This window comes from Colossoma macropomum, unplaced genomic scaffold (genome assembly GCF_904425465.1).
Source record: "Colossoma macropomum unplaced genomic scaffold, Colossoma_macropomum, whole genome shotgun sequence".
NCBI classification, from domain to species: domain Eukaryota; kingdom Metazoa; phylum Chordata; class Actinopteri; order Characiformes; family Serrasalmidae; genus Colossoma; species Colossoma macropomum.
In genome coordinates this window covers 1,196,236-1,214,742 of record NW_023495660.1, presented here as the reverse complement: position 1 = coordinate 1,214,742, position 18,507 = coordinate 1,196,236, and the positions used below count along the sequence as shown (strand labels likewise).

At 37.5% G+C, this 18,507-nt stretch overlaps 1 protein-coding gene across 2 annotated transcripts in view; it reads left to right on the top strand.

Moving 5' to 3' along the window:
* Positions 1-18,507, top strand: part of filip1l (filamin A interacting protein 1-like) — a 138,206-nt gene that overhangs the window by 52,447 nt on the left and 67,252 nt on the right. For both annotated transcript variants that reach the window (XM_036563149.1, XM_036563150.1), the window contains one exon: positions 17,882-18,176. In XM_036563149.1, the coding sequence (XP_036419042.1) occupies positions 17,892-18,176 (285 nt within the window). In that variant the 5' untranslated portion in view covers positions 17,882-17,891. The remainder of the gene's footprint in view (positions 1-17,881; positions 18,177-18,507) is intronic.

Sequence of the window (18,507 nt, the reverse complement as noted above, 5' to 3'; positions counted from 1 at the left end):
TGCAGATTAAACATATGAGGAAACAAGCTGGAGTGCTTATAAATGCAAATAAGTCTGTTAGTCTCCAAATTATCGATGTTCATCTTAAATCTTTCTCTTCGTGTTTTCATTAGCTACAAGCTAGACGACGTTATCTGTGTTGCTATGTGACCAGCAGTCTGCATGTCAATCTTCAGCGTTAAAGGTTGGTGAATTAGCAGTCATGCGTTAACTCCAGCGTTTAAGACCATTTATTGTGAAAACTGTGTTAGAACTGTGTGTTATAACGATTTTACAGCAGTTGAGGATTATGTTATTTTACCTAAAAATCTATTTCTGCTGTGGAGCCGCAACAATTCTGCAGCAGTGGAGAGATTATTCAGCTGTTCAGGCCTGATTCTCACCCCAAACAAAGCCAGGGTCACTGATGAGAATTTTGAGGCTGAAGTGTTGCTGAAGTCTGAATGTCATGTCTGTACGTATCTTGCTGAAATGTTTAAATTGGAGCAGTTTTATTTCAACAGTTGACAATGCTTTGCATAAAATTATTTGGTTTGTATATGGTAATTTTTGTTGATTTTTGTTAGGAAAACCCTGGAATGATTGACTTTGCCTTAATCTAAATTTTTGTTGGATATCATGATTGTTGGTTACACTTAAACTTACTTTTTGGTTATCTTTTTGTATATTTGCAGCTTTGTAATTGTATGTTTCTTTCTAGCACGTGATTAAATGCAGTGTCTTCTTCATAGTTGGGCTTGTTTCGTGTGTCACGTGGAGACAATCCACCTGACAATCACGCTTTGAAAGTAGCTAAAAAGTAGTGCACTACTTTTCAAAAAGTAGCTAAAAAGCAGCCACTACTTTTTCTGGAAAAGTAGCTACATTGTAGCCAGATTGGAAGAAGGAGGGGTTTCAGCCATGCTTATCCCCCAAAACTTCAGTTATAACATAACTACATTTTGTGAGTTCAGACCATGCCTTCAACCTATGGTGTAGTATGAAGGAAGATTGATTGAGGGGGGAGGAGGGAGAAATCTGAGAACTTGGGCTGGAGTTCTGGGCAGCTTCTGCCTGTAGCTAGAAAGCCAGATACCCAAAAAATTCCAGAATGAACTCAGAAACTGTTGAGGTCTAAGACTGAGTGATCTTCACATGATGAGAAGAACAGATGTCCATAAATCTGTTTTATCCAAGAGCTGGTTCTGAAATGAAACAACTGTAGAAGCTTGGGTAGAGAACTTGGTATGACTTTATGCCAGTGGAATATGAAGAAGCTGGATTTGGGTATCTGAGGCATAATATGGTTAGGTAGAGAAGTTTAGTCTAGGCAGAAAAGAGGTCTAGTAATATAGGCCCGTTGTATGGTGCTTGGAGCAAGTAGTTTTGCTATTAAGGATGTAAGATAATAAGAAAAATGGAGCAGATGAATTTGATTCTGTGTGACACTTTGGCATGCTGCTTAACAGACATCTGGGTCTGAACCCCTGATGAGTAAGCCAAGGGTGACAGTGACAAGGAAAAACTCCCAGTGAGGAAGAACCCTTGAGAGGAACCAGGACTCAACAGGGGAACCCATCCTCCTCTGGTCGACACCGGATTGTGAAGATTGTGTTAAATGTGGCAAGCAAAGGGGTTGGATGAGAATAGAGCAGATTATATCCTGAATGAAATGAACATGGAGCAGGAATGGCTGTTGGAGGTAGCTGGTCCATATGAGTGTTGATGGGCTTGATTACCGAGGCAACTGGATGATTCTCTGGCCACTGCGGGAAGTAGTTTGGCATGGAAAACTCTGTTGACAACAGCACGGTTGTTCAGTTATGACATTGAATGAGAATCACTTGATCACTTGCTTGAAATTTAAGCCCCCAAAAGACTGACAATAGCGAAAGGGCATGGCTCCCAGGACTGAGAGCTGAACGTGGTGAGAGGGTGAAGACAACAGCACGAGAGGAGTCAAATCAGCGGTGGCTGAAGAACGGCCAAAGTGGCTGGGAGAGCAGCAGGTTACAGACAGCATTTTCACAAACAAACCAATAGTAGTCCAGTCAGAGGGAAAAATGAAGAAATTGAACCGAGTTGAGACAAAGCTCATCCAAGGTGGAGCTGGTTTGAGGTGAAGCCAAGGTAAGACAGCGATGAGTTTGGATCTGACTGCATTAGATCCGAACCTAGATGGAGCTGATTTCAGATGGAGCAGATCCAAGATAGGACTGATCTGAAATGGAGCCAAACAGAATCAGAAAGGAGTTGCAGAGCTGAGGCACATAGGAGGTGATACAAGATGAATCCAAGTGGAGCCAGAAATGAGTTGCAGAGCTGTTTGTACTGGAGTTGATCCGAGATGGAGCAAAGGTGAGTCGGAAATAAATCGCAGAACAAAGGAATGTATGAGCTGATCTGAGAAAGAGCAGATCTGAGATGGAGTTGAGTGAAGCCAGAAATGAGATGCAGGACTGAGCTGCATTGGAGCTGAACTGAAATGGAGCCAAGTGAAATCTGAAAAAATCTGCAAAGCTGATTGTACTGTAGCTGATCCCTATTAGTTGGATTAATAACGGATTGTTAGGCTGCATCTAAACATGGCTGCTGAGGGTGATGAGATGAACTATAGGACAGAGATGGAAAACCTAGTAGCATAGTGTCAGGTCAACAATTTTTCCTTACATCTTGACAAAACAAAGCTGATGATTGTGGACTATCGGAGAGACAAGAGCAGGACACAGCTCAGCTCATTCATCAGACAGAGGAGGCAGGAGTGAACGCGATCAATATAGCCGCAAGCAGCAATCTGCGGGGTCCAAGCACAATTAGGTTTTATGTATCATTTTCTGGTCATAGAGGACACCGCAAATGGTTGGATTTTTAAGAAAGACTTCTATTGTTTTTATGATTAAGATCCCTAAGTAGTTGCCCACTAGCCGTCATGGGTGATCAAACTCAGAACCTGAGTGATTTTTGTGTACATAGTAACCAATTTTGTTCACAATCACAGCATCACGCGTCAGAATAAGCCAGGCCGAACTGGCTGATTTATATGTTGCAGTAATAAAGCGCTTAAAAAGCCAGACTTTTTAAAATTATTATTGTCCTTGAGACTTCACCAGATGTTGAAAAACCAAGTTTGAGATGATGCAATCCAGGGAGGAGTATGAAAAAATCACTTTGATGATTTACAGTAAAACTCTAGAATTTTTTGTTCATGATTGGTAACTTTGAAGTTGACAAATTGCAGTGATTGCTGAAGCTCGTTTTGTACAATATGTACAATTTGGATGTAATCAGAGAAAGACTAATGGATTTGTCGCCCCTTATGTCAGAAAAAGCAAGGACGAACAGTTTGAATGATGTCTCAGCAATTCTTTGCAACAAAATCAAGATTTTTTTAAAATCATTATTTACCTATACAGATTGTTTCAAGATAATTGTTTGGAACAATTTGATCAAAATCAAGATCAGTTTGAAAAGTTAATTTTGTAAACTTTTAACTATTGTACAAAAATGATAAAGAATTTTAAAGGACTTAGTTTTGAAAAAATGTCAGTTTCAGTGCCAGGCATCATGTGAAGTAATTTACTTTTATCCATGTTAAATAAATAGGATTTATACTTGTTTTTGAATAGCGCCACCTCATGGTCAATTGGAGGCAAACTTGATAGATTATTAGAGATCATATCATTCAATTGTCATGATGATTGGCCAGTGCTAAGCCCTTAAAATAGCAGTTTAAATCTTATTGGCCAATGGTGGCCACATTTGTCCAATGATAGCATTGTGCCTAACACCTCACTTATAAAGTAGCCCCCTTGATGAAACATCCATAGTTTCAGCTCAATCGGGCAAACATTATTTAGATTTAAAAACTTGCAGATAATTTTATAACAGTTTAATGAGGGTAAGGTGAAAAATTAGGACAAGTACCCAAAAGCAAGCAAAAAGATCTGGTTCATAAAATGACACCATACAAAATTTAATTTATAGAATTTTGTTATAAAATAACAAAGGAGTCTTCACTTGTGTTTAAAAGTGCAAACAGGAGAGAAAAAAACAAACTTTAGTAAGCTAATTGGTTGGTAAATTCAAATGAACCATTCTTAAGCATTCATAAGCACAAATAAAGCTAAATATTAGTTCAAATTAATAAGCAATACATCAAACTGCAGGAAATTGATTTGCTTATCTGCCACTACACAATGGGTCAGGTTCATTAACGCACCAGCAGATATACTGTGACCTTAAGAGCAAACAGCGTGGTGGAAGTAAAGTCAAGTCAAAGTTAATTTATATAGTGATTTTTATAACAAGTGTAGTCACAAAGCAGCTTTACAGAAAATTCAGGTCCAAGCCCCCATAAGCAAGCCAATGGCGACAGTGGCAAGAAAAAACTCCCTAAGAGCAACAGGACTCAAATTGGGAACCCATCCTCTTCTGGTCGACACTGGATAGGAAACCGTGTTAGTATAAGCTATTAAAATACAGAAACAGGGAAAAACAGTTGAAGCAATGGTTATTAATCAACCTTTATTTTGCCTCAGAGAACATTGAGGGTGACCCTCATTTACAATGTTGCCAAGTTGATATGGGAAAAGGGATTGATAATGTGCAACAACATATCAAATAATAAAAGTAAATTGAATTAAAAAATGACTCAAATCAGGTAAGTATAAAAAATACAGTAGAAAATATGAAACAATAATTAAAGCGTAGGAGGATTAGATCAAAAACAAAACTAAACATTTATTAACATGACTAAAATAATAAAATAATCATATTTAAAACAAGAATAAGAATATGAATAATAATCAATAAATAAATAAATGGGAAAAAACAAACTAAAATAATGAATGTAATGAAATAATGAAAATAATGAAAATAAGACAAAAATAAATACAGATAAAACAGTTGCAGGCAGAGTGGAGGTGGTTAGAGAGTAACAGTTTAAAATGACACCAGCAAGCAGAGCTTTAGTGTTTCCTGTAGTGACTTCCAGTTCACTGGTGTATTGTAACTAAAGGCAGATTTTCGCAGTTCAGTAAAAACTCTTGGTACCTGGCATGGTTCCAACCACTGGACCGAGTCTGATAATGAACCATTATTTACAGACATCATTGAAGTAATATATGCTGGCATATGGCAGGAGAGTGTTTTATAAATAAAAATAAACCAATGTGTTTCCTGTCATACTGCTAGTGAGGGCCAACCAACTTTTTCATACAGTCTGCAGTGATGAGTGTTATATGGGTCTCCAGTAATGAACCTCAGTGCAGACCAGTGTCCAGTGGTTTGAGGCATGTTTGAAATTACATCACCGTAGTCCATGACAGATAGTAAGATTGCCACAACAATTCAGCAAGTTCATTAATATATATATATTGAATAAAATTGGTCCCAAAATTGAACCTTGTGGTACTCCTTTGGATATAGTCAAAAAATCTGATTTGTCTGAATCTGGTTTCAGCGCTATGCATTGTTGTCTGTCTGAAAGGTAATTTTGGCACATTTGTATTAAACCAATCTTCTGTAAGTTCCTTAGGAGAAGAGTGTGATCAACTGTATCAAAAGCCTTTGATAAATCAATAAAAATGGCAGCACAATGCTTCTTCCTGTCAATGGCCATATAGAGATCATTTAAAACCAGTGTGGTAGCAGAGATGGTGCTGTGTCTTTTTCTAAAGCCAGATTGATAATTAAACAGGACGGAATTTTCATATAGAAAATTGACTATTTACTAGAAATTCTAAAATTCTAGCTAAACAGGACAATTTTGAGATTGGTCAGTAGTTATTTACTTCTGCCGCCTCACCTCCTTTATGCAATGGAGTTACATGAGCTATTTTCCAGATCCTGGGAATTCTGCATGATAGAGAGATTCAAAATATTTGTTACGTATTCTAAAATAATTGGGGTTGCTAGACACAGAAAGTAAAGATCTTCAGCAGTAGTTTTTCGTGGATTAATAGTAGTAAGAGATTTAGCTATTATGTTTGAAGAGAAGAGCTGGAATCTGAAGAGACCATGGCTGGGTAACAATAGAGTTCAACATCAGTTTGATCTAAGCGCAGATTTGAGTCAGCATTTTCAAAAATGTGACCAGCTGCAGCAAAATGTGTGTTAAAAGGTCTACAGAGTTCCTTCTGATCAGATGTCAGCTGATCATCAACTATAACAGTGGTTTGAAGGGTATAGGAATTTTTTTAAGGGATTTTTTCCAAAAGTTTTGAGTGTTTGCAGAGCTGGTAATCAGGCTGAGATAATAATCTGATTTGGCCTTTCTAACTGCAGAGGTGCAGTTATTTCTCAGTTGTCTGAATGTAAGCCAGTGGTCTCTCTCCCCTGTGCGTCTGGCAGTGGACCAAGCTTTTTTTCTAGCTTTAAACAATGAGGAAACTTCACTAGTAAACCAGGGACTTGATCTGTCTCTTATTCTTTGCTTTTGTTTACCACCATTAGAAATTATTTGCTAAAGTGGTTTAATGCCAAGTCAACATCTGTAATTTCTAGTGTAAAGTGAATTTCACTCATTGTTAAGTCAGAGAGAAAAGTCTTTTCTTTAAAATGTTTAAAAATTTTTCTAACCACCATCCGAGAACCTGTTTTGTTCTTGCAACTGTTTCTAATGCATCCAGTGGGGCAGTGGTCACTAATGCCAAGGTCAAAGACTCCTAAGGCAGTAATTTTGTCCATTTTATTAGACAGAATTAAGTCTATCAGGGTAGATTTGGTGAGATCCTTCAGGTTTTGATGTGTTGATTCCATGACTAATTGTGTGAGGGTAAGATTTCAACATATTTCCTTTGAGTAATCAGTTGAATTAGAAAGCCAGTTTTCAAGATTAAAATCCCCTAGGACCAGTTTTTCAGAAGTGGTATATTGTGATAAAAGATTGGCTATTTCATCAGTGCAGAAGACAGAGCAGAGGGAGGCCTGTATATCCCAGCTAAAATAAAAGAGTTATTTTTCCCAACTTTCACTTTCAGAGCTAGGAACTCAAAGTATTTTTCTTTGGAGACTGCAGTTAATAAGGTGGCTTGTATATTAACTCTTATATAAATAGCTACTCGGACTCCTCTTGATTATCTGTCTATTCTATAAAGGTTAAAATCATTTAAGGCCACGTCTTCATTATTAACAGATTGTTTATGCCAAGTCTCTGTTAGTATTAAAATATCTGGATCAGACTGTGCAATCAGGACTTCAAGTTGATTTATTTTATCCTTCTGATGTAGGCTTCTAATGTTAAGATGAATTTTGCCTAAACCTTTTCTGTTTTTAAAACTCTCAAGGTCTGTTGTAGGGTTTACTGCAGGGTTTTCTTGGGAGTGTGAAGTAATTGGAGATGGATCAATAAAATCAGATTGTCTGGATTAATAAAACTGTGACGTTAGACCAGTAAGCAGACGCTCGCAGATATCAAACACAAAAGAAGCTTTTCTTTGGGATTTAGGCAAATATATCATCGTCAATACACAGGCATGGGTCAGTTCCAGAGTAAACAGCAAAAAACAGAAGGCGATCATAACCAACCATGGAAAAGCAGAGCAGAGTCCAAAACACAGGCAAACCTACGCCCCAGTCACCGCCACTTGCCCAGCTACCGCCACCTGCCTTGGACTAGCTGCCCGCCCTACACTGAAATGGACTCCTAACTATTACTACTACTACTACTACTACTACTATTAATATTAGTAGTATATTAATTTTGTAGGAAGTTTGACCAGAGGAGCATGGGTCCCCCCTTGTGAGCCTTGGTTCTTCCCAAGGTTTCTTCCCCAGCTGAGGGAGTTTTTCCTTGCCACTGTCGCCACTGGCTTGCTCACCTGGAGGATTTACATTTCATGTTAAAACTTTGTCCTTAATGGATTTCTGTGAAGCTGCTTTGTGACAACATCAGTTGTAAAAAGCGCTATACAAATAAATTTGACTTGACTTGACTCGGATGTTCTACACTGACGACTGTTTGTCAGCAGAAGTGGTGTCTTCCAGCTCTTCCATCACAGAGAATCTGTTGCTCAGATGGACCTTTTGTGGAATCGGGCGGCAGGCAGAGCGCCTACCCCCATACAAACCCCCACCTGCAGCGGACCATGGCTCAGCCTGGAGCAGCGTGGAGCAGCACACCTCCCTGCTGTAGTAGGAAGGAAGGCTGCCATCTAGCTGATCGCCTGAGTTATAGCCAGCAGGGAGTTGAGGAGATCCTGATCGTCTTTGATCTGGTAGAGCGCAGCGATTCTTCCTTCAAGTTCACAAATCTTCTGGCTCAACCGTGCCCAGCCATCACATCCAGCTGGAAAGCTAAGGGGGGGCATGGCCCAAAAACAACTTACAGATTAAAATAATAAATAATAAAAAGAGAAAGGAAACACGCAGAGAGTTAGTTCTCTAAAGAGTGACTGATTACAGTTTACAGGGTTAACAGAGAGCAGCAGAAACTCCGGAAGGTCTAGTTATTACAGCCCAACTAAAAGGGAGAGTCAGAAGGTAACAGAGACATGAGGGCTCCCTGAGATGTCAGCACCCCTCCACTCCACCGTCAGCAAACCTGAGTGAAAGCGTGAGAGCAGGGGGACGACAGCACTAACACCTCCAGTTTACCATAATACTCTATGTCCATAAACCCCCAGATCTGCACCTTTTATCTACCAGGAAAAACGAATTACCAAAGGCTTGACTAAACAAGTGGGTTTTTAGCCTAGACTTAAAGACTGAGGCTGTGTCTAAATCCCGAACACTGACTGGAAGATTATTCCAAAGTTGGGAGACTTTGTATGAGAAGGCCCTACCCCCTGATGTAACTTTATTAATTCTAGGTACTAATCACAAGCCAGCACCTTGTGATTTAAGTAGGTGTGATGGTTCATAGTAAGACAGAAGTTCACTCAGGTACTGAGGGATGAGTCTATTTAGAGCTTTATATGTCAGTAAAAGAATTTTGTAATCAATGCGAAATTCAACTGCCAACCAGTGTAGGTTTGATAAAACTGGGCTGATATGGTCAAATTTTCTAGTTTTAGTGAAGACCTTGGCTGCAGCGTTCTGGACTAACTGAAGCTTGTTAAGCCTTTTGCTGGAACATCCAGACAGGATGCAGGAAGGCTATTCTAGTAATATTTGTTATATGTACATCAAAGGACAGATCAGGATATATCATGACACCAAGGTTTTTTACAGATGTACCTGATGCAACTGAGAAACTATTAAGTTTAAGTGTTAAATTAGACAGTTTGTTTCTAGCAGCTTTTGGACCCAGAAGCAGAACCTCTGTTTTATCTGAGTCGAGTATGAGAAAGTTACTTGACATCCAGTCTTTTATGTCTGTTATACAGTCCTCAATCTTATTAAGTTGAAGCTTATCATCTGGTTTGGCTGATATATATAACTGTGTGTCATTTGCGTAGCAGTGGAAATTGGTGCCGTGTTTACTGATAATAGTACCCAGTGGTAGCATATATGATGTGAATAATATAGGACCTAAAACAGAGCCTTGTGAAACACCATGCTTTACTTTTGCAAGAACAGACAATTCCCTGTTTACATTTACATACAGATAGCAATCAGTCAGGTAAGATCTGAACCAGGAAAGAGCTATTCCTGTTACTTCTGCAAGGTTTTCTAGTCTATCTAGTAAGATTAGAGTAAAAGTAAGAGTAAGTAAGAGTGGTCTATTGTATCAAATGATGTGGCCTAAAATCAGACTGAAATTTTTCATGTATATGATTCCTATGCAAATAGGAACTTAATTATTTTGCAACATCTTTTTCCTTTGATATGAAGGGGAGATTAGAGAGCTTGCAGGGATCAAGATTAGCATTTTTAATCAGAGGTCTAATTACTTCTAGTTTAAGAGTGGTAACTCATGTTTGCTCATTCATAAATGAGGATTAACAGCATGTTTTACTGCTTGCATGAGGCACTGGTGTGTGTTTCCTTAATTTACACATGATGGTAGCAATTCATAACAGAACATAATCCTGCAAAAAATAATGCCTTAACCACTCTGGTGAAGCCGATGTGAATTAAATTATATTTTCTACAATGTTTCCAAATGTTTGGCCACACATGGAGGTAATAAACAAATTGCACTTTCACTCACTCAGCTGATTAACAAGTACATTTAAAATATATTACTTTGATCTGTTTGGTCTGAGAATCACAGCAAACCTTGTAAATGCTGTTGTAGTACAGAGGAAAATTTCAGATTAACACATTTAACTGCCACTGTACATAAAACGGCCATAAAAAAATGGTTAAAGCAGTTATGGAAACAATTACATTTATCATATGAGAAACATTTATATCATCAGCTATGTTGTGAATGATCACAGAAAGCAGGGATGCTACAGTATGAGACTGAGCCACTCCCAGCTAGCAAGTCTATGCCATGCCACTGGTTAAAGAGGTGCAAATGTAGGATTAAAGCCTTGACTAAGGACTCTTATTGGAATAGCATGATGTGTTAGACCAGGCAAAGAACTGAACCCCAGTCTGCCACACAGAGGGCAACAGCATTACCCACTATGCTCTACTAAATATTACATTACTAACTTAGCCAAAAGGCAGAGAAGCCATTATAGATTTTAAGAATTACAGAAAGCAGAAAATCAACTTGTGATTGAAAGTCAGATCTCAAATCAGAAAGCAGGTGAGGGTAATTATTAAATATAATCAGGTCACAGACTAAAAGAACATTAGAAATATTTGATTCATTACAAACAGCTCAGAATTTAAACTAATTCAGCTTTGATTTTGATCATTTTGACTTATTTGGAGCCTCATAATAACTTTATTTATGCAGCAGGAGTCTATGCTCTAAATATTTATCCATTGTTTTCATGCATTACGTTATAGTTTTGAGCATGTGTGGGGCTGGAGGTTAGGGAACAAGCCTTGTGACTGGAAGGTCACCAGTTCGATCCCCTGAGCTGACAGTACATGACTGAGGTGCCCCCAAGCAAGGCACCTAACCCCCAGCTGCCCCTCCGGGCAAGTGTGCTCACTGCTCATAGTGTGTATGTGGTGTCTCACTGCACTGATAGGTTAGATTGCAGAGGTGAAATTTTCCCATTGTGGGACTAATGGTAACACTTTCTTTAAAGGGTGTCTACATAACACATTCATATCACCTTACATAATCACTTCATAACATGTTCATGAATGCTTAAATCAACATTCATAAACTATACGTTTTACATGATATTAATATGGACTACTATGTCATTTTACCGAAAGATGTTTTTCAAAATAAAAGTCCTCATTTTATTTATTATTTTCAGTGAAACTCCTCTTTTCTGGACTGTCAGCATAAAATCAGCTGGCTTTATCCCTTTGGATAGAAAGTGTTTTGACACTTTTTGCCTAGACTTTCAACTTTTTTTTTTTTCTCAAGCATTTGTATTTTGCAATATGCTATTCTTTCTGCTTTTTACACTAATTATTCATATATGAAAAAGGCCTGTTCATTCAACACTCTATACATTATTGTGGAAAATGTTACTTAAACTAAGTTTAACTTTCTTGGGGTAAATGCTAACACTGTTATCCAAATTACTTTGGAGGTTTTATTTTTAGTGATGTTCTTCCTCACTTATGGTTTTGTATAACTGTGCATTAGTTATCCTGTGTAACTGAGGTTAAATGTGACAAGCAATGTTATCACAAGGAATGATTCCTTTTTTGGCATTACTTCAAAGTACAATCGAGTGGTGGCTCTTTGATGTTCCTCACTCAGGGTGCGGAAAAATTTGTAAGAAATGTCCTTTATAAATTTGCCTTGCTTTGCCTTCACCACAAAAGTGAAGGAAGTCACGTTGTCCTCACTAAAGTGCATGTTGCATGAATGGATGGATCTTGAATGGAATGGATAAGTATTATGGACCTGTCCCACCACCACACAAAGTTTGAGACTTTAAGTTGATTAACTGTTCATAGCATATTTATGAGTAATTCACTGTTCATAGAGTAAAGTGACACGCAAGACAACATTCATAAGTGATTCATAGCATTTTAAGGAGCTGCTAATATACCATACAGTAAAGTGACACGCAAAGCAACATTCATAAGTGATTCATAGCATTTTTAAGAGATGTTTACAGACCATGTGTATAAATAGTGATAGTGATGTACAATTAAATATCTACAATTATTTTCCCTACCTTTGCAGCAAAACCCATCGACTGTGAAAAGGAGTCAATAAGCACCACAAGTAGAAAGGTCCTTTTTTTATTTAAGACCAATGTTCAGAACAGGCACTTAAACATGCTGCTCAAACTCAAATCAGGAAACTACAAACTCTTCTGAACATAGAACTGCAAAATACAGATGTGTTCAATAAAATCTTCAACTCTTTTCTAAAACGAAAAATAAAACACACCACCTCATGTGGCCATTACTTAAAGGGGTATTGCCTCCACTTTGCTCCTTTTCTTCTTAGACTGAAATTATTTTAAATTCTCTGAAAAACAAAACAAAAATATGAAGAAAATAAACAAAACAGCACAAGTCACTGCAACAGTCTGAAGATATCATGATACTGGCACTGATGCTGGCTGTCTGTCCTCTTCTGGCTATATAAATACCATACAGGAGCAGTCAGATGTGTGGAATTCTACACGTACAGGATAAGCCTATTTATACTGGAAGTGCATGAACGTTATATTAGTGGGCTAGACAGACTGTCATAGCAGAGGTATGATATATAACTAGCAGTATAGCAATTAAATTAGCTACTTTGCTTATGATCAGTAACTGTAGCCAAGAAACTTTGCTAACTAGCTAGCAGGCTAACGCTAGCTTACATTAGCTATTAAAATGCATCAAGCTAATGTGAACGTCACCTAATTAGCTAAATTACATGATTCGGTTAAGCCCCAAAGATTAATAGACCTTATGCGGCTCTTGATAACAACATTCTTTTTTTTCGAACTTAAATAACTGATACTGATTTAACTTAGCTTACTGTTCTGTGGCCGTGCCAGTCGAGCTGAAGTAGTTAGTGGGCCTAAATGAGCATTACTTATGACGCACAGCAGTGCGATGCGGAGTGATACGTTAAACAAGCTAGTCCCAAATGCAAGGTCCACTTAAAACACTCGCTAACGTTTGACTAGTGACGTGGTCTATACCAGGGGTCGGCGAAGTGTCAACAAAAATCATTTTACTATCCTGGCTGTAATATGTCTCAGTGTGTGCTAATGTGCTAGTATAGGCTAAAAGTATATAAACGAAAGACTTACTTTGCTCTGCTTTAACCTTTAGCTCAGCTATAGCTTTAGTTTAGTTTCAGTTATAGCCGTGTGTTTCGCATCTCCACCACGAAACTTTGCCGAAAAGTAAAATAATCTTGTAAAAAAGTAAAGTAATTCTTGTAAAAGGTCTCTCAAAGTTCGTTTTTTACGAGGCTGAAGTCGCTTCTTGTTCGCCAGCTTCTTGTTCGAATTTACCCGTTCCACCTTAAATGGCGCCTGAGGTGCCAGAATGTAACTGCTGCAGCATTTAAGGTGGAACGGGTAAATTCGAAAAACAAGCTGGCGAACGAGAAGCTGATTTCAGCCTCGCGACTTTTCAGTATTTGATAGTTTCTCGTTACAGATGAAATATATCGGGAAACCAACTGGAGTGATAATAAATGATAATAAATTCAAGTCCATTCGTATCCAAATTACTGATGTTTGTCTTAACTTTTCCTTCGCTTTTTTGTTAGCTAACTTACTAGCTAGCTGGGCAAGACTGTTGACTGTCCTGCTGTGACCAGAAGCCTGCAGGCCTGCAGGGTTAAACGGTAAATTAGCAGATATAGGCTGTATTAACTCCAGTGTTTAAGACAGTAATCATAGTTGAAACTGTGTTGAACGATCAGCAGAGCTTTATTTTACTGTAAAGGAGGATTATTTTATTTTTGCCTATTTTGCAGTTCTATGTTCAGAAGAGTTTGTAGTTTCCTGATTTGAGTTTTGAGCAGCATGTTTAAGTGCCTGTTCTGAACAGTGGTCTTGCCAATAAAAAAAAAGGACCTTCCTACTTGTGGTGCTTATTGACTCCTTTTCACAGTCATTGGGTCTTGCTGCAAAGGTAGGGAAAATAATTGTAGATATTTAATTGTAAATCACTATCACTATTTATACACATGGTCTGTAAACATCTCTTAAAAATGCTATGAATCACTTATGAATGTTGCTTTGCATGTCACTTTACTATATGGACAGTGAATTACTCATAAATATGCTATGAACAGTCAATCATCTTAAAGTCTCAAACTTTGTGTGGTGGTGGGACAGGCCCATAATACTTATCCATTCCATTCAAGATCCATCCATTCATGTAACATGCACTTTAGTGAGGATAAAGTGACTTCCATCACTTTTATGGTGAAGGCAAAGCAAGGCAAATTTATAAAGGACATTTCTTACAAAATTATCAGCACCCTGAGTGAGGAAAGTCAAAGAGCCACCACTCGATTGTACTTTGACGTAATGCCAAAAAAGAAATCATTCCTTGTGATAACAGTGCTTGTCACATTTAACCTCAGTTACACAGGATAACTAATGCACAGTTATACTTGTGCCTTCTCCAAAACCGTAAGTGAGGAAGAACATCACTAAAAATAAAACCTCCAAAGTAATTGGGAAAACAGTGTTAGCATTTACCCCAAGAAAGTTCAACTTAGTTTAAGTAACATTTTCCACAATAATGTATAGTGTTGAATGAAAAGTACATTTTATATATGAATAATTAGTGTAAAAAGCAGAAAGAATAGCATATTGCAAAATACAAATGCTTGAGAAAAAAAAAAAAAGTTGAAAGTCTAGGCAAAAAGTGTCAAAACACTTTCTGTCCAAAGGGATAAAGCCAGGTCATTTTATGCTGACAGTCCAGAAACGAGGAGTTTCACTGAAAATAATAAATAAAATGAGGACTTTTTATTTTAAAAAACATCTTTCGGTAAAATGACATAGTAGTCCATATTAATATCATGTAAAACATGTATAGTTTATGAATGTTGATTTAAGCATTCATGAACATGTTATGAAGGGTTCATGTAAGGTGATATGAATGTTATGTAGACACCCTTCAAAGAAAGTGATACCGGACTAATAAGGGTCACTTAATGTTACTCAAGTTCAATTGTTATGCAGCAGACTGTGTCATTACATGCTCATCTTATGAAATAGTGACATCTTATGAAATAGTGACATTAGACTTCATTATTACTCATTTTTAATGAAGTTGTGGAAATCCTGCTTTTGCTATGTTTTGTTGAAATTAGAAGATTTTGGCATGTGAATGATGCAATCATGTCAACATGGACCACAATCTCAAAGGAAGGTTGTCATGTGTATAGTTAGCAAGGAGGCTGGATATATGTGCGAGCAGACTTTAATAAGTCTTTATTTTTGTTGAGGGGACGTATTAGATAATATGTTGATATGTTTAGCTGTAGCAAGTCAGGAAACATTCCAGCTACCTTTTTTTTAGCTTCTAGTGAAATAACAGTCATGCTAATTGCCTTTGTGGTGTGTTGAGTCAAGCTAGGTTTACGCTACTCAAATTTAGGAAGTCAAACTTGACAGATTGGAGAAAAAATTGAGTAGTATGTGAGGGGCACAGACTCAAACGTTTGATTTTTTTTTTTACCTGAATCTAGATGTAATCCAGTAGTGTATACTGGTCAACGAATCAATCTGAATTAATTCCTCCAACAGCTAATGAAAACTGAAGGTGCAAAAGAAGACAGTACATCAAACAAAGAAAAATGGACATTTATGTGTGTAGCAAAGCTTTCAAATGAACTGCAAAAAACAGTGGCTAAAATACAAGAAATAAAAACCGAATTTGAGTATAACATGATATCATGAAAGTGACATCATGAAATTAAGTTAAATTATTTAATTTATTATTTAATTTAATCATTAAATAAAATCTGTGAAATACATTAAACATTAGCAAATAATTCCTAATTAAATTGCTTGTCACACTGCAAAATGAAGGCCAAGGAACAAGAAAACTATCACTAATTTAGGGGGAAATGGAAAATGATTATGTTGTTTCTTGAAACAGGTTGCCTTATCTTGAAATAAGTAGGCCTAAACCCATATTTAATTTAAATTTAATCTTAGAGCATACATCTTAAAACAGGAAACTGATTTTACTGAAATCACACCCAGGACTGCACGTGAAATTTCAATCAACATTTATTAAAGTCCTCCACTCTGCTTTGCCTCATCCTGCAAACGAGACAAATAAAGCACATTAGCATAATGATAATAGTGGCAGATCCTAAAATTAGTCTAATTTCCACATCACTGCTGTGTTATAATAATAATAATAATAATAATAATGATCATCATCATCATCATCATCATCAACCCTATTTAATAGATGCCTGATCAGAAAAATACTGGACCTCAAATTTAAAAGGATTGTTGTGAGACATAGATAAATTTAATCACTGTATTTCAAAACATCCTTTTTTTCTGAATAGGAGAATCAGTGTTTTGACTTAATCACTGGAGTAATATGCTGTTATGATATTCACTGGCAATGTATTTTTGCATTGGTGTGGGACAAGGAAAATAATGGCAACGATTTACAGACTGTAACAACAATTTAGCCATTTTCTCACTTATACATGACTGTTAAAGTGAATCAAAAATATAAAAAGGCAGAATAACATATGGTGTAACATTATGTTACACCATAACAGGAACAGTGCAGAAACTACTTTTAACATGGGTGTGATAAATAAACATTTGGAAAATCAATTTTAAGTGACTACTACTAACAAAAGCTCATTCTGCGTGTTGATTATCCTAATATATCACGCTTGGGTGGGAAAAAAAGTAAACAGGACTTATGGTGTTGTCTTGCTGCCATCTTGACAGTTCAAATGATATGCTTTCCTTTCAAGTGTTCGTGCATAGCAATGGTATTGCTGTGATAAGCCTTTTGCAAAATCTCTGTAGAATACTCCCACACTTTAGATGATCATGGGTGAGGTTTTTTTATCTGCAGCTTGGTCTCCGTTGAAATTCACATACTTTGATCGGGTGTGGCCATCTTACTTCATAGCAACGTGCTGATGTGTGTCATGCAAATTGATGTATTAACGCAACGATGGCCTAGATTAAGTTGAAGAGTCACCCCGTCTCTATTAGTTTATGTTACTGAATCTGAAAGTTTGTTTTGGTTCAGCAACAGCTTTAAAGCTGTGTAGTGTGTGATCCCAAGTCTTTTAGGGTGTCATCCCCAATATTTTAGTTACCCATAAAATCTGCAGAAACAAGTTGAATAATATGACATACCCAGTCCTTTTTAAATCTGGCAGTACTTGTAATTCACCCAAGGCCTTAGACATCAGTCATGAGAGGCAATGAGAAACAGGAAGGAAAATCTTTATCAGGACCATGTGTTTGTGCGTTTCTGTTGTATTTCACAGTTGTGACAAATGCTAACTTTGTCTCAATTGACGACTATTTAGACCACATTTGTTGCTGCGGTCTTGCCTGTATAGGTGACATCATGGATCATGGATGAGTCATTCATTTGCTGTGTATGTGTGTGTCCGTGAGTGTGTGTGTATGTGTGTGTCTTTGTGAATGTCAGAGTAATTCTCAAATCTAGCATGGTGGATTTTATTCTAGTAATAGAATAATGCATATGAAAAGTAATGAAAAAATGTTCTTTCATAGATTTGAACAAATTTATATCCACTAATTAACCAATTCACCACTGCTCCATTCTGCATAGCTGCGATACAAATCCAAAATGACTGAACTGACTGCAGTCTATATAGACTTATACTTTATTACTGAATTAATAAAATTTAAAATTATATCTGCAATTTCTCTCACACACAAACACACACACACATTCAGACATGACAGATTTCTTCATTGTTTCGACGCAGGCAAACAGCTATGCGTTCCCGCAGCAACAGCCTGGAGAATGTTCTGGAAGTTAAGTCATCTCAAGTGCGAGCTCGTTCCTGGCAACAAACATCAGAGCCCTTGTTCACCAGTCGAGGGACTGATCAGCCACGTCAAAAAGAACCCCTGGACAACCAAGGCAGGATACAGCGCAACCACAAGAGCAGCAGTGGGCACAGCTGGCACAAAGATAGGACAACAGAATCTGGGAAGGGCAGGGACCTCTCCCGTGATGACCTTCTCTTCCTGCTTAGCATGCTGGAGGGAGAGCTGCAGGTGGGTAAGAACCAAATCTTTGAAGGGAACAGAATCAGAGCATTAGTTCATTTAAGAATTTCAAAAAAAAAAAAAAAACTTTAGAATGAAGAATAGAACAGGAGCTTTGTTGAATTTATTGAACTCTTAGCAATCAAAGGGGGCAGAATGTTAAAATATCAAGGTACAAAATACAGAGGGTCCAGGACCTAGCCCATCTAATTAACCCATTGGACCCCCTGAATGCCACAAAATAAAACATTTTGGGGGACCATGAGCATGAAAAACAGATGCTCAAATACATGCTCAAAATAATTCAAATTAAGCTCATTGTTACTGTATTTTTGCTGCT